Genomic DNA, 19,939 nt, shown 5'->3' with positions numbered 1-19,939 from the left:
CACTTGAGGATGGAGTCAGGGTCTTTCCTTGATGCTCTTTAAACCAACAAATCCAGACACAAAGAATCTACAAAAAGAATGATGGAAGATGAGGATAGGGGAGAAAACTGTTTCTCTGGAATGCCCTATATTAAAATATCTGCCTTCCCTTAAAAGGCAAGGTGGTCCTCATTTAGTGACTGCTCCGTTTAGTAATTGTTCACAGTTAGGATAGTGATAAAAAATAACTTTGTGTTCAATCGTTGCATTTACAACCTTTGCAAGTCTATAAAACGAAGACAAGGTAAGATCATAAGCACCATGAAGGTTTCACTTAATGATTGCTTCCCTTAACAACCAAGCTGCTCGTCCCAATTGTGGTTGTTTGAAGTAGCCGAAGGACCACTCGGGACGACAGGCTAGTAACAACAGGTTTATTTAAGAGCAAGGCAAACATAGAATAACTTGTCTGGCTTTTATAGCCGGCAGCTGGTAGCGAGGACCAATCAGAGGTGTTTATTTTGGCGCCGTGTCAGGCAGGGACCAATCCGCATCGTCTTTCGTTGACAGCTCCGGCTTCCGCGTGGCTTGGTGTTTTGACAGCCGCGAGCTGTCAGTGGTCGCGCCTGCGCTGTGCGGTGGATGCTTTGACAGCTCAGGCTTCCCCGTAGTCCGGAGTTTGACAGCCGCGAGCTGTCAGTGGTGGCGCCTGCGCTGTGCGGGGAACTTTGACAGCTGTCAAAGTTCCCGCGTGTTTTTCTGTCAGGAGGCTTTTAGTTTATACACTTTGCTGCTGCAGTATTATTTGAACTGTTAACATATATACATCTCTATTACGGGACTGTTTACATATATAACACACCCCTTACCCCTCCCCTGGTGCGTTTCTTTCCTCTTGGGTGTTTGAACCTGCCCACTGATAGTCTTTTAGGTAGGTGGGTGGTCTCCGATTCCTGGTTGAGCGGCGAAGGGGTGGAGGGTGGTCTGGTTCTGGATCCTCGTTTTGGTGTTCTTCTTCCTGGTTTGGCATAGGCAGTATTTCCGGTGGGGGTTGTATGTCGGGATTGGTTGGTTGCTCAGAATTGTGTGGTGGTTGTCTGGGTCTGAGCTGATCAATATGGCGGCGTATGATGCCCTGTGTTTGCGTAGCTATAAGGTATGAGATGGGCCCTGTTTGTTTTATTACTGTCCCTTGGACCCACTTATTTTTATCTGTGTATGATCGTGCCCAAATCAATTGCCCTGGATTGAGTGTGCGGGCGGGGTGGGGGTGCTGTTTTTCTTCTGGATATGTATCGGGGTGTAGTCTGTCCAGACGTGTTATTAGCCTTCTCCCCCATCTCAATTCCGCCGGTGATTTGCTGGTTGTAGAGCATGGAGTTGTGTGTTGTGCTAAGAGGAACTGGCTGAGGCGCCTCTGCCAGTTCCCTTTAACGAATTTTTTTAACGCTTCTTTTGTGGATCGTACCATAATTTCAGCCATTCCGTTCGACGATGGGTGGAACGGCGCCGACGTGACCAGCCTAATACAATTCTTCATAGCGAAGATCTGAAATTCACGAGAGGTGAATTGAGGTCCGTTGTCAGAAACTATGGTATCAGGTAGGCCGTGCGTAGCGAATATTTTTCGTAAAGCTTGAATAGTGGCTTGGGACGTTGTTTTTCTAAGGGGTGTGACTTCCAGCCATTTAGAGTGGCTGTCTACTACAATTAAGAAACTTTGGCCCTGGATGGGTCCAGCAAAATCTATATGTATACGTGACCAAGGGTTCCTTGTAGTCTCCCATTTATGGATTGGTGCCTGGGGTGGTTCATTTCTGGTCTCTTGACAGGTATAACACCCACCCACATACTTTTCTATTTGTTTATCTATGCCTGGCCACCACACATAACTTCTAGCCATCGCCTTCATTTTTACAATTCCAGGGTGACCTTCGTGTAATATTTGTAATGTTTGGTCAATGTTTTTCTCGGGTATGATGACCCTATTTCCCCACAGTAGGCATCCTCTATGTGTTGAGATCTCATTTTTCCTGTTATAGTAAGGTTGGAATTGAGGTTGTGGATTTTGAGCTGGCCATCCTGTTGTGGCCCATTTGAGGATTCTGGCAAGTATTTTATCTTTAGCTGAATTCTTAGCTATAATGTTTGCAGTCAGGGGGCATTCTGGAAGTTGGGAGATTGCTAAAATCTGGCTGGCTGGGGCTGGGTCTGAGTCCCTGGTTTGTATGGGTAGCCTACTGAGGCAGTCAGCATGTCCCAATTCTTTACCTGGTTTATGTATTAGTTGATAGGAATAGGCTGCTAAGAAGGTTGACCATCTTAGCATTCTCGGGGAGAGAATTTGTGGAGTAGTTTTGTTCCACGTGAATATGCCTAGCAGGGGTTTGTGATCTGTAATTATAGTAAATGGTCTTCCATATAGGTAATCATGAAATTTTTTGACCCCTGCTACTATTGCTAGGGCTTCCCTGTCAATTTGTGCATAGTTTCTTTCAGCTTTGGTTAGAGTGCGTGAATAGAAGGCTATGGGTCTTTGTGTGCCGTCCTTGAATATGTGACTTAAGACAGCCCCGATTCCATAGGGAGAGGCATCGCAAGCGATGCATATTGGGGTGTCCTCCCTGAAAAGGGTGATAGTTGAACTGTGACAGATAATCTTTTTTAACGATTGGAAGCTACTCTCATGTTCTTTGGTCCAGGACCAAGTTGTACCCTTGTCTAGGAGTCTATGCAGAGGCTCCGCAATAGTGGCTTTATGGGGGATGAAGGCGTGGTAAAAGTTTAACAATCCTAAAAAGGATTGAAGCTCTTGTTTATTCCTAGGGCTGGGTGCGGTCTGAATAGCCTGAAGTTTTTCTGAGGTGGGGTGAATGCCCTGGCTATCTATTTTGTACCCTAGGAATTCAGTGGATGTGACTCCAATAGAGCACTTTTCCCGCTTAAGTTTGAGGCCGGCTTCTCTGAGCCGGCTCAGCACAGCTGACAGCCTGTCAGCTAAGTTCGCTTCGTTTTCTCCGGCGATGAGAACATCGTCGAAATAGGGGCAGACCCCGGGTATTCCCTTCAGGGTCTTCTCCATGATACCCTGAAATATACCCGGGGCCGCCGATATGCCAAATTGGAGCCTCTTTACCTTAAAGGCACCGCGGTGGGTGACAATTGTCTGGGCCTCCGCAGTGTCCTCAGTGACAGGCAGCTGCAAATACGCCTGTGTGAGATCAAGCTTGGCGAAAAGGGCGCCAGAGCGGATGGAAGCAAATACGTCCCTTACCGCTGGCACCGGGTAGGCATGGGGGCTGAGGGCTAGGTTGACTGTCGCCTTATAATCAGCGCACAGTCTCACTTCACCATTAGGTTTGATTGGGGTGACGATAGGGGTCTCCCAGGTTCCCCCTTCTGTTGGCTCAAGCACCCCTAGTCCTACGAGGCGATCAAGTTCGTTTTCGATTTTTTCTTTAAGGGCAAAAGGTACCCTCCTGGCTCTTATCTTAATTGGTTGGATTGCAGGGTTTAGCTGTAAGGAGATGGGGGGGACCCGTGTATTTCCCTAAAGTGCCATCGAAAACGTCGGCGAACTTATCGCAAACGGCTTCTAGGCTGGGTGTTAGTATGGTGTTAACCCCAGTTAAAGCGATGCCTAGTGGACTGAACCAGTTTAGTCCTATCAAATTGGTGCGGTTCCCTGGTGTAACTAAAACCTCCAGGGGACCCTTGAACCCCTTGTACTGCACTACGACCTCGGCTTTCCCTTCCAACGGAATGGGGGTTTTCTGGAAGTCAGCTAGGTGTACCTGAGTTTGTTTCAGGGGAATTTGTCCTCGGCCTTTCTGACAGATCTCCTGATAGGTTGTCAGCGAAATTAAGGAAACTGCCGACCCAGAATCTACTTCCATGTGGCAGGGCACCCCCTGAATTCTGACCCAGATCTTAACCTTGGAGCTTATGCTGTTTACCCTGTCCACTGTCTCTACCAGGGGGCCTGGGTGGGGTTCTCTGCTGGCCTGGGCAGCTGGCCTACCTGGGGGGTTTGCCTCCACCTCATTGATGTTGTCCCGGCCCTTGCTGCGGCACACCGGCTTGATGTGGCCAGTCTTCCCGCAATTGTGGCATTTCGCGTTCCTAAAGCGGCAACTTCCTCGGGCATGATTGCCCCCGCAGCTGGCACAGGCGGCTCGTTGTTCGTAACGCGGTGGTGGCGGTGGAGGGTTCCTGGACCCCCGGCGGTCCGACGTTTTTCCCCTTCTCGGCTGTCAGTGCTCCATTCGGCGCTGTAGGGCTTCTCCGTCGGTGAAATCTACCGACTCTCCGCTGTCGCTGAAGGCTGCGCTTTCCTGGTAGACGGTCGCGGGGGTCTCTGGGGTCGTGTTGGTCGGCTTCTTCTTGTGGCTGTGTTCGTATGCCATGATCTCCCTGGTCAGCTCGGCCAGGTTCATGTCAGGTTTGGACGTCAGTTTTTTCTGTAGCTTCTCGTCCCTCAGACCGATCACCACCTGGTCTCTGATGCGGTCTTCCAGGTCGGGGAAGCAGCAGTTCCTTGCGGCGTGTCTGACCCCGGCGATGAATTCGTTGGCGGGCTCGTCCTGCCGTTGTTTCTTTTGTGCGAATTGCACCCGCCAGTACAGTTCTGATCGAGCCGGCATGTAGTATTTGCTCAGCTGGTCCACCAAGTCCGCGTAGGAGACTTCAGTGATGGGCACTGGGCTGAACAACCCGACGGCTGCATCGTACACCGGGGGCCCGCTGATGTACAGCAGAGCGGCGGCCTTTGCTCGGTCGTCAGTGATTTTACTGACGAGGAGGAATCCCTCGACTTGGCCGAGGTGTGATTGCCATCTCTCGGGATGGCGGGTATCAAACTCCCTCACACGGCCGAAGTTTGCCATGTCGTCCGGTCCTGGGTTGCTCTGATGGAAGTTAGAACTTCCGTGACAGCTCTTGCCGGGAACTTCCTTCCTCGGCCGTGACTTCAGCTCCGGAGCGATCCCATCCTCGTCGCCAGTGAAGTAGCCGAAGGACCACTCGGGACGACAGGCTAGTAACAACAGGTTTATTTAAGAGCAAGGCAAACATAGAATAACTTGTCTGGCTTTTATAGCCGGCAGCTGGTAGCGAGGACCAATCAGAGGTGTTTATTTTGGCGCCGTGTCAGGCAGGGACCAATCCGCGTCGTCTTTCGTTGACAGCTCCGGCTTCCGCGTGGCTTGGTGTTTTGACAGCCGCGAGCTGTCAGTGGTCGCGCCTGCGCTGTGCGGTGGATGCTTTGACAGCTCAGGCTTCCCCGTAGTCCGGAGTTTGACAGCCGCGAGCTGTCAGTGGTGGCGCCTGCGCTGTGCGGGGAACTTTGACAGCTGTCAAAGTTCCCGCGTGTTTTTCTGTCAGGAGGCTTTTAGTTTATACACTTTGCTGCTGCAGTATTATTTGAACTGTTAACATATATACATCTCTATTACGGGACTGTTTACATATATAACACACCCCTTACCCCTCCCCTGGTGCGTTTCTTTCCTCTTGGGTGTTTGAACCTGCCCACTGATAGTCTTTTAGGTAGGTGGGTGGTCTCCGATTCCCAGAGGTCTTTAGCAGGGCCTGGCATTTAATGCTTTGCTGCAGCTAATAGGCAATCAAGCGAACTTTCACTTGAGGATGGAGTCAGGGTCTTTCCTTGATGCTCTTTAAACCAACAAATCCAGACACAAAGAATCTACAAAAAGAATGATGGAAGATGAGGATAGGGGAGAAAACTGTTTCTCTGGAATGCCCTATATTAAAATATCTGCCTTCCCTTAAAAGGCAAGGTGGTCCTCATTTAGTGACTGCTCCGTTTAGTAATTGTTCACAGTTAGGATAGTGATAAAAAATAACTTTGTGTTCAATCGTTGCATTTACAACCTTTGCAAGTCTATAAAACGAAGACAAGGTAAGATCATAAGCACCATGAAGGTTTCACTTAATGATTGCTTCCCTTAACAACCAAGCTGCTCGTCCCAATTGTGGTTGTTAAATGAGAATTCTCTGTATTTAAACCAAGGAGGTTATAATTTTGTGATACAAGCGGCACCAAATTGCTTGGCACTTCTTTTGTGAAGATGGGAGCAGGGATGCATTTTTGACTCCTGGTGACTGCCTGGACAGGTCCTTGAATTTTTATCAGCAAGGCTTTTCAGAAGTGGTTTGCCATTGCCTGCTTCCTAAAGTTGAGAAAGAGGAACTGGTCCAAGGTCACCCACCTAGCTTCATGTTTAATATGGGACTAGAATTCACAGTCTCTAGACTGATGCCTTAACCACTATACTAAGCTGGCTTTAACTGAATAAGTAAAGGCACTCAGATTCTGTAAAATCATGGAGGCTCTAAGGTTTTAGGTGTAATTCTGAATTACCTCCTCTGATTCATCCAACCACAATTTTCTCAATCTCCCCTCACCTTTCAACCCCCTTTCATTCTTCTTTATATATATTTTGTAGGCAAATTTTCTTTCTAGTCACATTCTATATGACCAAACCATTTCATTGTATGTCTTTCATACTGGTTCTTCTCTTGTGTATTCAGTTTATAATCCAGACATGTCAAAGACAAGGTCGCAGTCGGCTGCAACCACCCGGCCACACTCATTCTGGCCACGCCCACCCAGTCAGCTGTGACCATCCTGGGCCCCCCCACACACACACACACCGAGGGCTGATGCGGCCCTTAATAAACCTTTTCTTGGTTTATCATGTACATATCCAAAGTAGCCCATTCTGACTGCAAGCGATATTCTTTTAGGTTCTGTCAGACATACTTTAACTATCAAGTACATGTAATGAATAAGCAGAAGCACACCCTTATACACAGCCATTTTCACTTCTTTTGACAAAACACTCATTGCTCACAACAGTCCAAGACTTACAATCACAATTGATTCCAAAATTTATGTTGCTAAGTGAGACATTTGTTAATGCCCCATTTTATGACTCTTCTTGCCACAGTTGTTAAGTGAATCACTGCAGCTATTAAATTACTAACCCGGTTGTTAAATGAATCTAGCTTCCCCACTGACTCTGCTTGTCAGAAAGTTGCAAGATGGGATCACATGGCCTCTAATCCCTGCAACAGTCATAAATATAGACTTGTTGCCAAGCATCCAAATTTTGATCATGTGACCACAGGGATCCTGCAATGGTTGTTAAGTGTGAAAAACGGTCATAAGTAATTTTTTTCCAATGTTGTAGCTTTGAACGGTCACTAAATGAACTGTTGTAAGTTGAGGACTACTATCAGCAGTTGCACATCTTTAAATCCTTCCATTTCTTCCATTAACAAAAAGGAATAGTGTATTCCAGGATTGTACAAAAAGTTCAAATCTGAAACAAATAGAGCTTGAAACAGGATGTTAAAGCCATTCCAGATATGTTCTGAGACAGAAACAGCCTTGTTTTAAGCCTGAAAGGGGATCAGTTTGAATTCAGAACCCTTTTGATGTGTTCAGAAAAACATCAAAGCATTTCTAGTAAGATTGGAACATCCAGTTTCAAGCTTTAAGTGGCTGTTTCACAGCTCCAAACCAAGCGCGTATGTGTGTACATGGGAACACATGCCCACAAACCCAAACATACACACACAAATATAAGCACAAGCCAGAGCTTTCCTTACTGGTACAGGTCTGTTCCCAAGAAAGTTGAGGTCACTGTTCTCCCCAAAGAGGTAGCCTTCAGGATGTGTAGAGTCAAACTTCTCACCTCCCATGATGAAGTGACTGGCAAAGTAGCTACCTGAAAGAGAGAGCACGAAGTCTGTCAGAATCAAGCTGAGAAGCCAAGGTAGTGATTTATAGGACCAAAAAAAAGCACTTCAGAGAAACAGGGAATCAAGCATGGCCAAAAGCAAGTCGGTAGAGCGTAGAGTAGTTCATAAAAATAAAGTGTTTAATTTCACACACAGCTGGCCCTTAGAATTGTGGAGAAGTATTTCAGGAATGTCCTGCTCAAAGATTTGGGAGCCAAAAAGGGTAATCAGGAAAATAAGGTACAGAAAGCCTACAGATCATGCTTTCTGCAATTCTTTCCAACAGCCCCCTTGACTAGCCGCGGCCACAGGAAGCTTTGGTATTTTCTTCTGTGTAAAGAATGTTGTATCTATATGTGAAGTCGTATGGTTCTGCTTTCTCCCATTTAATCTATGAGATCATCTGCATGTCCCAGGTGACCTGGCTTGAAGACATCCCATAGCCATTTGCCAGGGACACAGATGCATAACATTGTCCTCCACCCACTTCCAGCCCACTGCAGTTCTCATCCATCTTCCTCTTGCTTCCATGTCAAAAGTTGTGCTTTTCCATCCTTAGCCAGCAGAAACAGTGTTGGGTAGGCGGTTGGTAGTACTTCATTTCAAGTGTAAGCACTGCCTCCTCTCCCAACTGGGAGAGGAGACAGGTCACTCTCTCCCCTGCAGTTAGGGTCATTTGTCTTAGACTGCTGGGCAGCCTGCTGTTCTTCAAAGGGAACTTTCTCACTTAAGGCCTGACTGCCCTGCACTTTGCTCGGCATGTTTCATGGAGTCCTTATATACCTGAAAACATTGATGTTTAGAACACCATTATATGAAGAACAATTAAAGAATTTCAGCAAGTGTGAGAATGCAATCTGCTTACACCTGATTCTCCCTGCCTATCATCTTGCAAAGAAATGTTTTACATGAATGCAATGAGGCAGGGCTATTTTTTTATATTTTAATCCCATTTTCCATATTTTGTAATAATGAAATATTTTACATTTCATTTTAACTATAAAATAGGAAATATTTTAGAGTTAAAATATAAAAAAAATTCAATATGGACCAGCATTTTCTGATATTACTTACGGATTTGGATTATTTGGTTGTTCTGATGAAATTAACCAGTGTTCTGTTATTTTCCCCTTTTAATCCAAATGACAGGAAGGATAGCAAAACTGTCTACCATACCACTCTTCTGTAAGATTACTATAAACCTCTGTCCAAAATTAGTACACAGGATGTCAGGCTGGAAGACAACCAAGTACTTCACTCCGCACCCCTTCTCTGTCCCACTACCTATCAGCTGGGCTATTTTTTTTAGCAGAGGCTTAACATCTTCTAAATAGGATTTTTAAAAAAGCTAGAATGCTACATGAGCTTTATATTATGACCTTCACATAATATGTATTTTCATAAATCTTACAGCCACAGTCTAGGTAGGTTAATATTCTCATCTCCAAATTCTGCAAGAGGACCTGGGATAGATGGATAGAAGACCCATCAACATGATGAAGATGAGAATCAAAACTCAATTTCCAGATTCATTCCAATGCCACTATGCTTCACTTTACATTTTAAACCCTATATTCAAGTCATGAATTATTGGCACACAATTATTATTTTCTGGGCCACATTCTTTCTGTAGTGCTTGGATCTTTCAGCAGATCACAGAGAAATGTGTGTGGTGGTGAAAATAAATGCAGCATATAAAATGGCAACTGCACCCGTTTTCCTCCCTGTCTTTTGGACATGACCAGGTTAAATCCAGCTCCTCTCTTTATCTAATCCTATCAGACCCAAACTGACCCCCAAAGTCGACTGTAAATCCATCTAAACAAAATAGAAGCCTCCTCATTACCTCACAGTATGGCCAAAGACAAGCCTTAAAAAAGGAATTGCAACATAGTGGAACCAACAGTCCATCCTCAATCAAGGATACTCCTCTGACTATCTTAAGATTCCATGTCTCCAGCTCTGCTGCTCTCCCAAAAGAGCTACTTTGGCTAACAGCAATAATCTCACTTCCTCAGAAGCTGCCAACAAATCCTTAGGATTTCCCATCTGCAGTCCTCAAATTTCTATAAAATCCTTTGCTTTTCTATCATACATTTCTTGTAAAACAGGCGCACAACAATAAACATGGTTCTTTCTCCCCAGTGTTGTGCTCTATACTTCTGAATTTTCCATAACAATGTGAATCCAGCAGAGCCTTCCTCAGGTATGTATCTCTCTCCTATTGCAGCCAGGTTTGCTTAAAATTTTTTGACAGAGAGCTTAGAGACTATGAGACAACATTCAAAGGAGTTTGTTCTTTCAGCTCCAGGGTTTAGCTTTGTTGTTCAGGTTAACAGTTTATAGTCAGAAAGCACATCTCAGCAAATGGCTGTATAGCCTATTCCCAGGTTGGGATTCACCTCAAAACTATGCTAAATTTATCTGAAGACAACCATTGTTAGCCTTGAAAAGAAAAAGCTGCAATTACATGTCTTCTCACACAAAATGGTTTCTCTTTTCACAAATGTCTTGATATCCTTGAAAAATTGCAGAAGATACCAACCATCTCTCTCTCTCTCTCCCTCTCTCTCTCTCTCCCTCTCCCTCTCTCTCTCTCTCTCTCTCTCTCTCTCCCTGTGTGTGTGTGTGTGTGTGTGTGTGTGTGTGTGTGTGTGTGTGTACACAACAGAAGGTAGCCATTGGGCAAATATGTAAATTTCATGCAAATATTTACCATCTAAAATGCTTAACTCTTAGACTTGCTTTCTCCCTAAATGCCACTGAAATTTCTGCATCATGCATTGTCCCAAGGAGAATGATAAAAAGAGTCTTACTGGAATTCACAAGCTGCTTCCCTTTTAAAGCCCCAATGAACTCAGCAGTCTGCAAGGGGTTTAAACAAGGGGACTTAAGTTCATCTAGGGACACGACACATGTTCAGCTTTTGCAATTGGATATTTATTTGGAATTTAGTTTCAACTTCCTAGAAATACCAAGGTAGAATAAATTTTTAAAAGCTACCATATCATGGTAAAATATCTTGTGATCTGCATATTTAAAAACAGAGAAATATCGATCACATACAAGAAAGATATTTTGCACAGAATAGACATTACCATATTTCTTTTATCTGAACTACTATATTGTTATCTATGTCTTTTATAGATTACACTGAAGCAACTCTTCTAAAACTTATCTTTAGCAATGGATTATCTAGGGGTACCTAAGGAACCACTGGGCATATGTTCTAAGCCAGAGGTCCCCACAAACCCTGGTCCACAGCCTGCTACCAGGCTGCAGCCCATTGGGAACCAGGCAGCGTAAGCAGTGGGCAAGCACATGAGCACACAAAGCTCCATTTCTGCAAGCATGGCGCAGGCATATGAAGCCATCCCTTTCCCCACCACCGCTGCTGGTCCAGAGCTGGAAAAGTTGGGGACCGCTATTCTAAGCCATTACAACTCACTCCGCATGTTCTAGTATTTACTAGAAACAGAATTTGTTATGAGCTCTTTAACGTTTCATATAAAGTACATTCTTAGCCACTTAATATGCTTTTTCTAAACTGGTGACGATTTCATCTGAATTGATAAACTCAATAAAAGGAGATATGGTGTATTCCTTTTGTGATGTGGTTTTAAAATCTTAAGTACCAATAATTAAATGTGGGCGAGTTGAAACACCTGGTTTAAGAAAATGTTTCAAGTTTCAAGCTTTCCTTGGGAAATTTTACCAAAGTAAAATATTGCGTGATGGATAATGCAGATCATAATCTAATACACTCTTTAAAAGGTACAAATAAAAGAACTCCTCTCCCTGTAATCTAAAGTCTTTATCTATTTGCAATCCAGAAATCACCATCTTTTCAATCCCAGCTCAACAAAAGTCCATTGGGAGTTATCAGAAATATCAAACAAATAGTTTATCCTGATCAAATACACCAACTTTATATTTCTCGCTTTGGTTCTTCACAATCTTGATTTTTAAATCATTCCAATGGTAGTCTTTGGCATTCAAGAGGAGTTTTCAAAGCTTTTACTAACCTAGTCTGCAAATCCTTTAAAAGGGCATTGTCCAGAATTCGTCTCAGGTATTCCATGTCTAGACCCTTTTCTTGATTTGTTTTTTGAAATCTCATTTTGGTAATCTCAACTTCATTGTCTTCCATGTCTTCAAACTAGATAAACATTTTTTAAAGTTTTCTCTAAAAAAAATTCTAAAAGTTTATCTACTGAACTCTGAATCCTTCAGAGATATTATTAATATCTCAGTCCAGTTTTCGAAAACCTCTTTAAGGTAAGAAAAAGTTATAGCTCGCTTAGCTATTTTAACTCTTTTCTGCCTGGTCTGTTGGTTCCCTCTAGTAGCCATCTGAACCTTCAGTAAACATCAGTTCCTAATATGGGTTTAGTTCCATTTTAGACATTTCCCAAGATTATTTAATTTTCCCCACAACAACAAATCTGTGAGGTGGGTTTAGCTGAGGGAGTAACTAGCCCCAAATCACCCAGCCAGCTTTCATGGCTAAGGCAGGATTAAAATTCACTAACTCCTGGTTTCTAGCCTTAACCACTAGACCAAACTGTCTTTTCACTGTATATCCATAAAGTGGCTAAAATGAGTTTTTCTGAATGTGACTAATTATTAAAGCTTTGCTGCTGCTGACAGCAAAGATGTCATCTCCCTTGACTGCTGACTCCCAAACCTAAGGGAGATGGCTGTTTTATGGTCTCCTCACTAAGAACTGCCATTCAGAGCACTTGTAGGTGTTCTCTCAATTTCTCCTTCTCTAGAGAAATTCAAAAGACCACTTTGTCATTCTTCACAGCGAACGTTGTCTCTACTCATTTGCAGAGATGTATTCAGTCAGCCATAACTCATACCAGAAGCCAAGATAATATTATTTTAAAATGAAACAATATCTTAAATATGGCAAAAAATATCTTGCCATATTAACTTAAGATAACATATTGTTTAAAAATAATATTAATTGTATATTAATATGTATCTGTCTTTGCAGGCAGCCAACCCAAATAAAAGTTACAATATTAATTCCTTCTAATTACAAAGAGAATGCATACAATTTATTTTTGTATGAAAGAATGAGATTCTTTTAAAAAATAAACAAATGTTTGTATATATACATTTGCCAGTGTATGTTCCACATATGTCTTACATGTTCAACCACAATTATATTCTAGTCAAAGGATTTAATAGTAAGAACATCACACCTTTAACAATCTAATTTTAATGAAAGACAGGCCTGTTTTAATGTAATATGTCAATTCATTAGGAGGTAGACCCTGACTACCTGCATCTCCATTCGGAAGCATACAGTAGCAAAGTTGGATTTTATTACTACTTATGGTAGATAGGAAGTGACCAGGTTTTTTATCATTTATTTCAGCCAAGGAAAATAGAGGGCACAACCTTAAATCTCTGCCACAGTAGCATTTTCACTAACCAAGCAATTCAGAAGTTATATACTTTGTTAGAGAAGAAATATATGGATACCATACACACAAACACACACACATTTTATTTCCCAAGCAATTTTCTGGCTGAGTGAATTGAGCAGATTGAAGGACATTATTAAAAATGGCTCCATTAATTCAGCATGCTCTCTTGGCTCTGTTTTTGTCCTTCATCCAACAAGGATTCACAGGTAATAGAAGCGCACAAGGATTATTCTAGTATTCCCTTTCCACAGCACAGTATACCGGTAATCTGTAAAAGTAAAAACAAGAAACAAAGACACCCCATTTTATTTTGTTTAATAAATCTGTCATCTGCTTTTCATTGTAAAACTTCCAAAGGCAAGCCTGTTACGTTTGCCTGCATCCCTGCGCTTCAGCAGATTACGGTTGTACAAGATGTAGAGATGGCGAGCCAGTTTCTGAGAAACAGTGATTTCAATTTGCTAGCACCACACAGCATGGAAACGCTTCCTCTAAAACAATGTTTGAGGATGCTTCCAGATGAGGCTTTTATTGTGTTATCTTCCTGTTATTTCATAAGATTCTATAAAGGGATTGGATTCCTGTATTGTCAGTATAAAGACTCTGGTGATTGCGGCAGGGACAAATTGACTACATAAATAATGCTCCATTTTCCCCCATAATTTTTATTTCCAGAAAAACTGTGCTTGGAAAAAGAGGGGGAGGGAGGAAGACAAGCCAGAATCACCCCAGAAATCCATTCTAAGCAGATTCTTCCTTTACTCCAACCATCGGCCATTTCCCTGCAGGAAGAATCATCAATGTTTATTTACTATTTATTTATCATCTTTTCCACTTCTATCTTTTCCACTTCTAGTTAAACCAACTCATAGTGGTTTATTGTAACTTTATTTAAAATTGTTTACACCTCGTAAGGATTGTACTATTGCCCGAAAAAACAGTTATCAATAGTAATAATGAATAAAGAAACAAATAGACAAAACAGCAGCATCTAATATCTTTATTATCGTGTATCATTAGTACATTGCCCTTAATTTAGAAGCATGCTTTCTTGTACTATCCCAAGTAACTCTTTTATGTAGATTTGAAATATGTACTAAGCCCATCTTGTGAATATTCCCAGTTGGATTCTTTGTAACAGTCTACTGGAACATTTACAAATCCTTTTTAACTTTCTCTCGTCATAAAAAAAACACAACCCCTGTGTTTCACATACTGTCCATTGCAGAAAGAGATTATACATTTTTAAAATAAGTCACAGGTATGATTTACTATCTACAAATAATTAGCATTGATATTAATACAGCATCTCCTCTATTCCCAAACTTTAGACAAGCTAGAATAGAAAAAAAACATTTTCTTTCATCTGAAATGGGCGACTATACAAATATGATACATTAACAAAATAAACATTTAAAAGAAGTTATTTTAACATTTCCCAAATAAGAAAAAACACCAGGTATCTTAAACACAGATGTTGCTAGTGTTTTCAACTATTCTGCAATCAATTATTGATGACTGCTGCTTTTTGCCCCTATTTTTCCATGTGCATAATTTATAGAGAAACAGAGATGCACAGGAAAGATGGAGAGAGAAATTGCTGCCTAGAAATACATCATGAATTCCTTCAGATCGCACCAAAAACAATATAGGTACAACATTTTGGGCCAGTATATAGAAAAGAAATAGAATTATTCAATACACTGTCTTCCACTAAAAGACTGAAGGTGGAGGGGGAAAGGAACAGAACTGTATTTAAATAGCAACATTATTTCATCTATTAACATTTAGGGAGCATAGTATCATAAAGATATCAGTAACTTTGATTTAGTCCAATAGCCACAAACTTCCTGGAAGTCTCTTTTACTATATTCTCTCAAAATAATTACAAATCATTCTGCTCACTTAGAGACATTTATCCCTTTGGGGTTTTTTGTTGTTGTTGTTGTGTTATGAGTACATATTTTAACCATGGAATTTTGCATGGAAATTTTCAAGATTTTTTTTTTAAATTCCATTTATATCCCGCCCTTCTCCGAAGACTCAGGCGGCTTACAAGCTTAGCAGTAGCCTTCATTCTATGTATATGCCTGCTTATTAGGGCTTTCACACACACACCCCCCCAAGCGGCATTATTACAAAGTCAGCTTAATTGCCCCCAACAATCTGGGTCCTCATTTTACCTACCTCGGAAGGATGGAAGGCTGAGTCAACCTTGAGCCTGGTGGGATGTGAACCTGCACTAATTGCAGGCAGCTGGTGTTACTTAAGGAGGCATTAGCCCACTGCTCCACCAAGGCTATTAACAGTGTGCATAGGGTACCTTTCTACACTGGTGCCTAATCTATACTTTTAATTCCAGAACTGTAATTGTTTTTCAGTTAGTTCATGCTCTAGTGTTTATGTACTATGCTATAGTGTACACTGTAGGCCATCCATTAGGTTCTCTGGCTATGATATGTGATCTTCTCATCATTTACATGATCCCTCAAATCTGGCAATTTTATTTTTCTAGATAACCTAAAACTCTAAAGTCCTTAAATCCTAGGCAAAAGTACCATGATTACAATTTTGAATCAATGCAATCTAGTAAGTGATCCACTATATTTCCTTTACTTTAGAACAATATAAATACAGCTGCTGTATTTATCTAACTTCTGTTGTATTTATCTTTTGATACTGCTATGCAATACCTACTGGTCAAAGTACAAAGGGGCTGTTCCACTAAGTTAAGCAACTGTTTCTGCTGTGAAGTGCGTTATAGTGAAATAAATTTTGATTAGAGAAACTCAGTTGAAAAACAACAGAGTGGTTACTACCCAACTCCCATTTGGTTTTACCTTGATTGGAGCACTGTGAAAGAGGATTTGTGGCAACAAAACAAAACTGCTAAGTGGAATAATATTAACAATGCCTAGAAGAAATTAATATGTTCACTGGTGAACTGGCAGTTTAACAAACTACTAATTATATTCGTAAGTGTCCAAGATCAAATACACTCGGGAAAGTAAAAATACTCTTTTGAAAAAAGCAACTAATAAGTCAGCATCCAAAGCTTATATTTTATACATAATGTGCAGTGAGCCTGAGCTTTATATTTATGTCTTTACAAAAGAAATTAATGCTTTAATTGTTGTCTCTCAAGATTCTGGATCTCCTTTGGACCACTGTACAGCAGGTGATTATTAGCAAGATGTAATCCTCAGAATTTACATCTTCCGAGCAGCAGCAGGATTGATGGGTGGAAGGTACAATTGGAAGCAGAGAAAAATGAGGCTTCTATTATTATAAAGCAACATTACATAACATTAAGGAAGATCTATGACCTGATTTTGCTCACAATATTTATTTCAACTTGGCAATCTTAGAGGCAGCCATCCTCTCAGAAACTGTGCTGGAAGTGAAAACTCTCTGTTTTAGCCTCTAACAAAACTCCACTTAGAGAATCATGGTTTGGGAAAAGGCATTTGCCTGAATGCTTGGAGCATTATTGGGCAGTTAAATGTGATGATGCCAGACTAGGGGAAATAGCCACCTGTTTCACAATGCAGAACTGGCTTTTATATTTTGGATCTCACCCAGCTTGTTTCTCCTTTGGCCACCCTCCAAATTAACATTCTGCAATAAAAGACCTGATTGGGTTGAGACCAAGGCCTTTAGGGATTGCTTTTATCCTGGAGCTGATTGTTGTTCAAGTGCCATCTAGATAACAGTCATTCTGCAGTCTGACACTTTTCATCCAAATTGTGATAAGCACTCCAAGAATCACCACTAAAGCTTGCTTTTTTTTTCTTCCTCTTCTCAACAATCCTTTCTTGCATGTGTCATGTTTTAGTCTGTAAGTCTGAGTTGAGAGACACTCTCACTACTAAGCTGCCTTAGGAGTATCTTGGACTAAAAATGTTATAACATCCCTGAAATAATAATGCACACCACCATCTAGAATGCCAGCATGTGGAATGAATTGCTAAAAGAATGCCAATAAAACAATTATGTCAATAAACTAATTTCAACCCACAAGGATCTCTTTCTGCAAAACACTACAAGTTTGGAAAACTTAAGCTTCAGCCCTTTGAAAACTCCATAATATCTACCAATAAGCAACAAAGTAATTTTTCATTACCGACAAATATTGGTAGATTCGTTTAATATGCAATCAATTGATGAAATTCAACATGCAATGGTTCCTACTGGAGGTCGGGACATTTTGTATGTGAGCATTCCTGAGATCAATGAGTGAAGCAGATTTTATAACATAATAGAAATGAGACTTATTTAGAAATTACATTATAAATATAGGCAAAACCTAGCACCTAGTTAGCTACATCTTTCCAGATACACCTGCTCTGTTTGCAGCTGGGGAAAAAAGGCAGAAGGAAGTGACCTCCAATTGACAATCTTTTAAAACAAAGAACAGGTCAGTGACAGACAAAGAGACGATGCAATCTCTCTACATCCTACTGCCCTCATGTGGTGAATAGTGATTTGGTACTCAATGCCACTGGATTGGATCTCCCACAGTTCAGTCCTTGTAGAAGAAAAGTTGGGTGAATAATGCTATAAATACAACCTAAACTAGCCTGGAATTGAATAATTGAAATTCCATTAAAGACTTACTTAGTAATATGCACTGTGGGAAGTTGCCCCCCCCCCGAGAAGGAAATATTAAAAGGGCAGAATATTATATTTCCTCAAAGGATCTTAAAGGGGCAGAAAAGCATGCCCAGTTTTTCTTAATAGCCCCAGGTCTCCCTCCCCCAAGCAGAAACCAGCTCTGTAGAAATGCAGATTAATAATCCATTCAGGAAGGTTGGAGGTCTCTAGCTGGAATCTTAGGAAGACAAAGAACCTTAAAATATACATACCCCACCCAAACTCTAAGACAGGACATAATAGGATTAACCCACAGATGCCAAAGGGGCACACTCAGACTCAGGTCAAAGTACATGACACAGGAAATACAAAGCCTCAAACAGGAACAGGAAACAACTCCAAACAAAAGCCCAAGAGGGTATAAAACCCACTGCCTACATGTGCTCTCTCTTTTCTTCCAGAACCCTCTTTCTGTCTGGTTCTCCTCTTCAATAAACTACAACCTTCTTTCTAAAGCAGTTGCTATGTTGTTTATTCCCAACTTGGACTGAACCCTGATGAAGACTTTTCCTTCTACAGCACATAAACACAACATCAGTTCTGTCTTCTTACTCTTATTCAGAATAAAACTAAATCAGAACACACAATCTACGACTGAAGCATGCAGTATCTGAAAATGATTCAGCTATGAAATATTTTGTACTATTCCTCAAGCAATATCGAATGAGTTCACACATGACACAATTTATTTATTTATATATTTATTCATACCCCGCCTTTATTATTTTTATAAATAACTCAACGTAGTGAACACACCCAATACTCCTTCCTCTTCCTATTTTCTCCGAAACCCATCCTGTCAGGCAAGCTGGGCTGAGAGAGAGAAATTAGTTCAAAATTACCCAGATGGTTTTCATGGCTAAGGCAGAACTGGAATTCAGAGTCTCCTGGTTTCTAGCCCCTTGCCTTAAGCACTAGACCAAACTGGTCTTATATCTATTTTTATAACAATAATTGTATCTTTTTATATTTATATAATTCATTCATATAATTAGAATTTGCTTTAAACTAGAAAAAGAATCTGTATTGCTTTCAAGGGAATAGTATACCATAAAACAGAAAGGGAGAAGAAGAAGCTAAAAGGCTGTGTTATAGTGTAAAATATTTGCTGTGCTGTATCAATGACAAAATAGGTTAGAAAGGAATGCCAAGAGCAAAAGAAGAGAGAGTAGGAATGGGTGAATGAAGCAATGACTGGGCTGATCCCAAAGGTGCTTTTTTTCACGAGGCAACGGGGCTTTCTTGTTTTTCTTTGAAGACGTTTCGCTTCTCACCCATAGGCTGGGTTGATCCACCACACTAAAGCCATGATATGGCTTTGAATAAGCAGAGTTCTGTCTCAAAAACTGCTGTGCAATCTGAACTGGATTCAATGTTAAAAACAAGCCCCACTGTTTCTTCGCTGGAGCCAGTCAATAACATTGATATTTGCTGAAAGAGAAAGCAGCCTGGGTGTCTTTTGTCTTCCAGTATGGCATGAATCATTCAAGTATCAGTGACTTGAGAGATAAATTGCTACCTCCTTGGATTTGTAAGGGACAATTCCCTTCAGAGATACATAAAAACTAAAAAGGCAAGTTATATTCAAACTGCCCACCCACCACTGTTCACCTGTGGGGGGAAAATGGCCGCTGGAAGTGTTAATACATTAATTGTTGATTAAAAACAGGGCTTTCAATTTAAGATTTTGATCTGCCTGGTGAGAGATATTTAGCACTTGCAACAGCATAGCGTTTCCATTTATAAGCTGGACTTCCTTCTGAAATACCAGCCTCGGAACAGATGGGCTATAATTTATGGACAGGGGAAGAAAATCTAAAATGCAATTGTTAGCAGATTAAATCATCCAGGGCCAGGGAAATACCAGTTGGCATCCAAAACAATATTATAAGAGAGGTCCATAGAAAAAAAGAAAAAGGTGCAACATGAAGGTTTCAGCATGATGTGACACCTGGGTACCACTTGTTTGCAAAAAAAATCACATTTTAGAGAAGGTTACAAAATCTTCTTAAGGTTAAAATAAAAAAACTATGTACCACAAATAGGTATGTGTTTTCATACCATTAGAATGTAACATTCATTCTATTGGAACGTAAGAT

At 41.3% G+C, this 19,939-nt stretch overlaps 1 protein-coding gene across 7 annotated transcripts in view; it reads right to left on the bottom strand.

Moving 5' to 3' along the window:
* The window catches only part of RNF157 (ring finger protein 157), a 114,082-nt gene that overhangs the window by 66,938 nt on the left and 27,205 nt on the right, over positions 1-19,939 (bottom strand). For all 7 annotated transcript variants that reach the window (XR_014491758.1, XR_014491759.1, XM_083356643.1 and 4 more), the window contains exon 2: positions 7,615-7,733. Coding sequence is in view for 5 of the 7 variants with exons in the window: in XM_083356643.1 (XP_083212769.1) it covers positions 7,615-7,733 (119 nt within the window). In the remaining 2 variants the exon portion in view is untranslated. The remainder of the gene's footprint in view (positions 1-7,614; positions 7,734-19,939) is intronic.

This window comes from Vipera ursinii (genome assembly GCF_947247035.1).
Source record: "Vipera ursinii genome assembly, chromosome: 2".
NCBI lineage: Eukaryota > Metazoa > Chordata > Lepidosauria > Squamata > Viperidae > Vipera > Vipera ursinii.
Note: the sequence above shows the minus strand (reverse complement) of the source record. Positions and strands in the feature narration are given on the sequence as shown.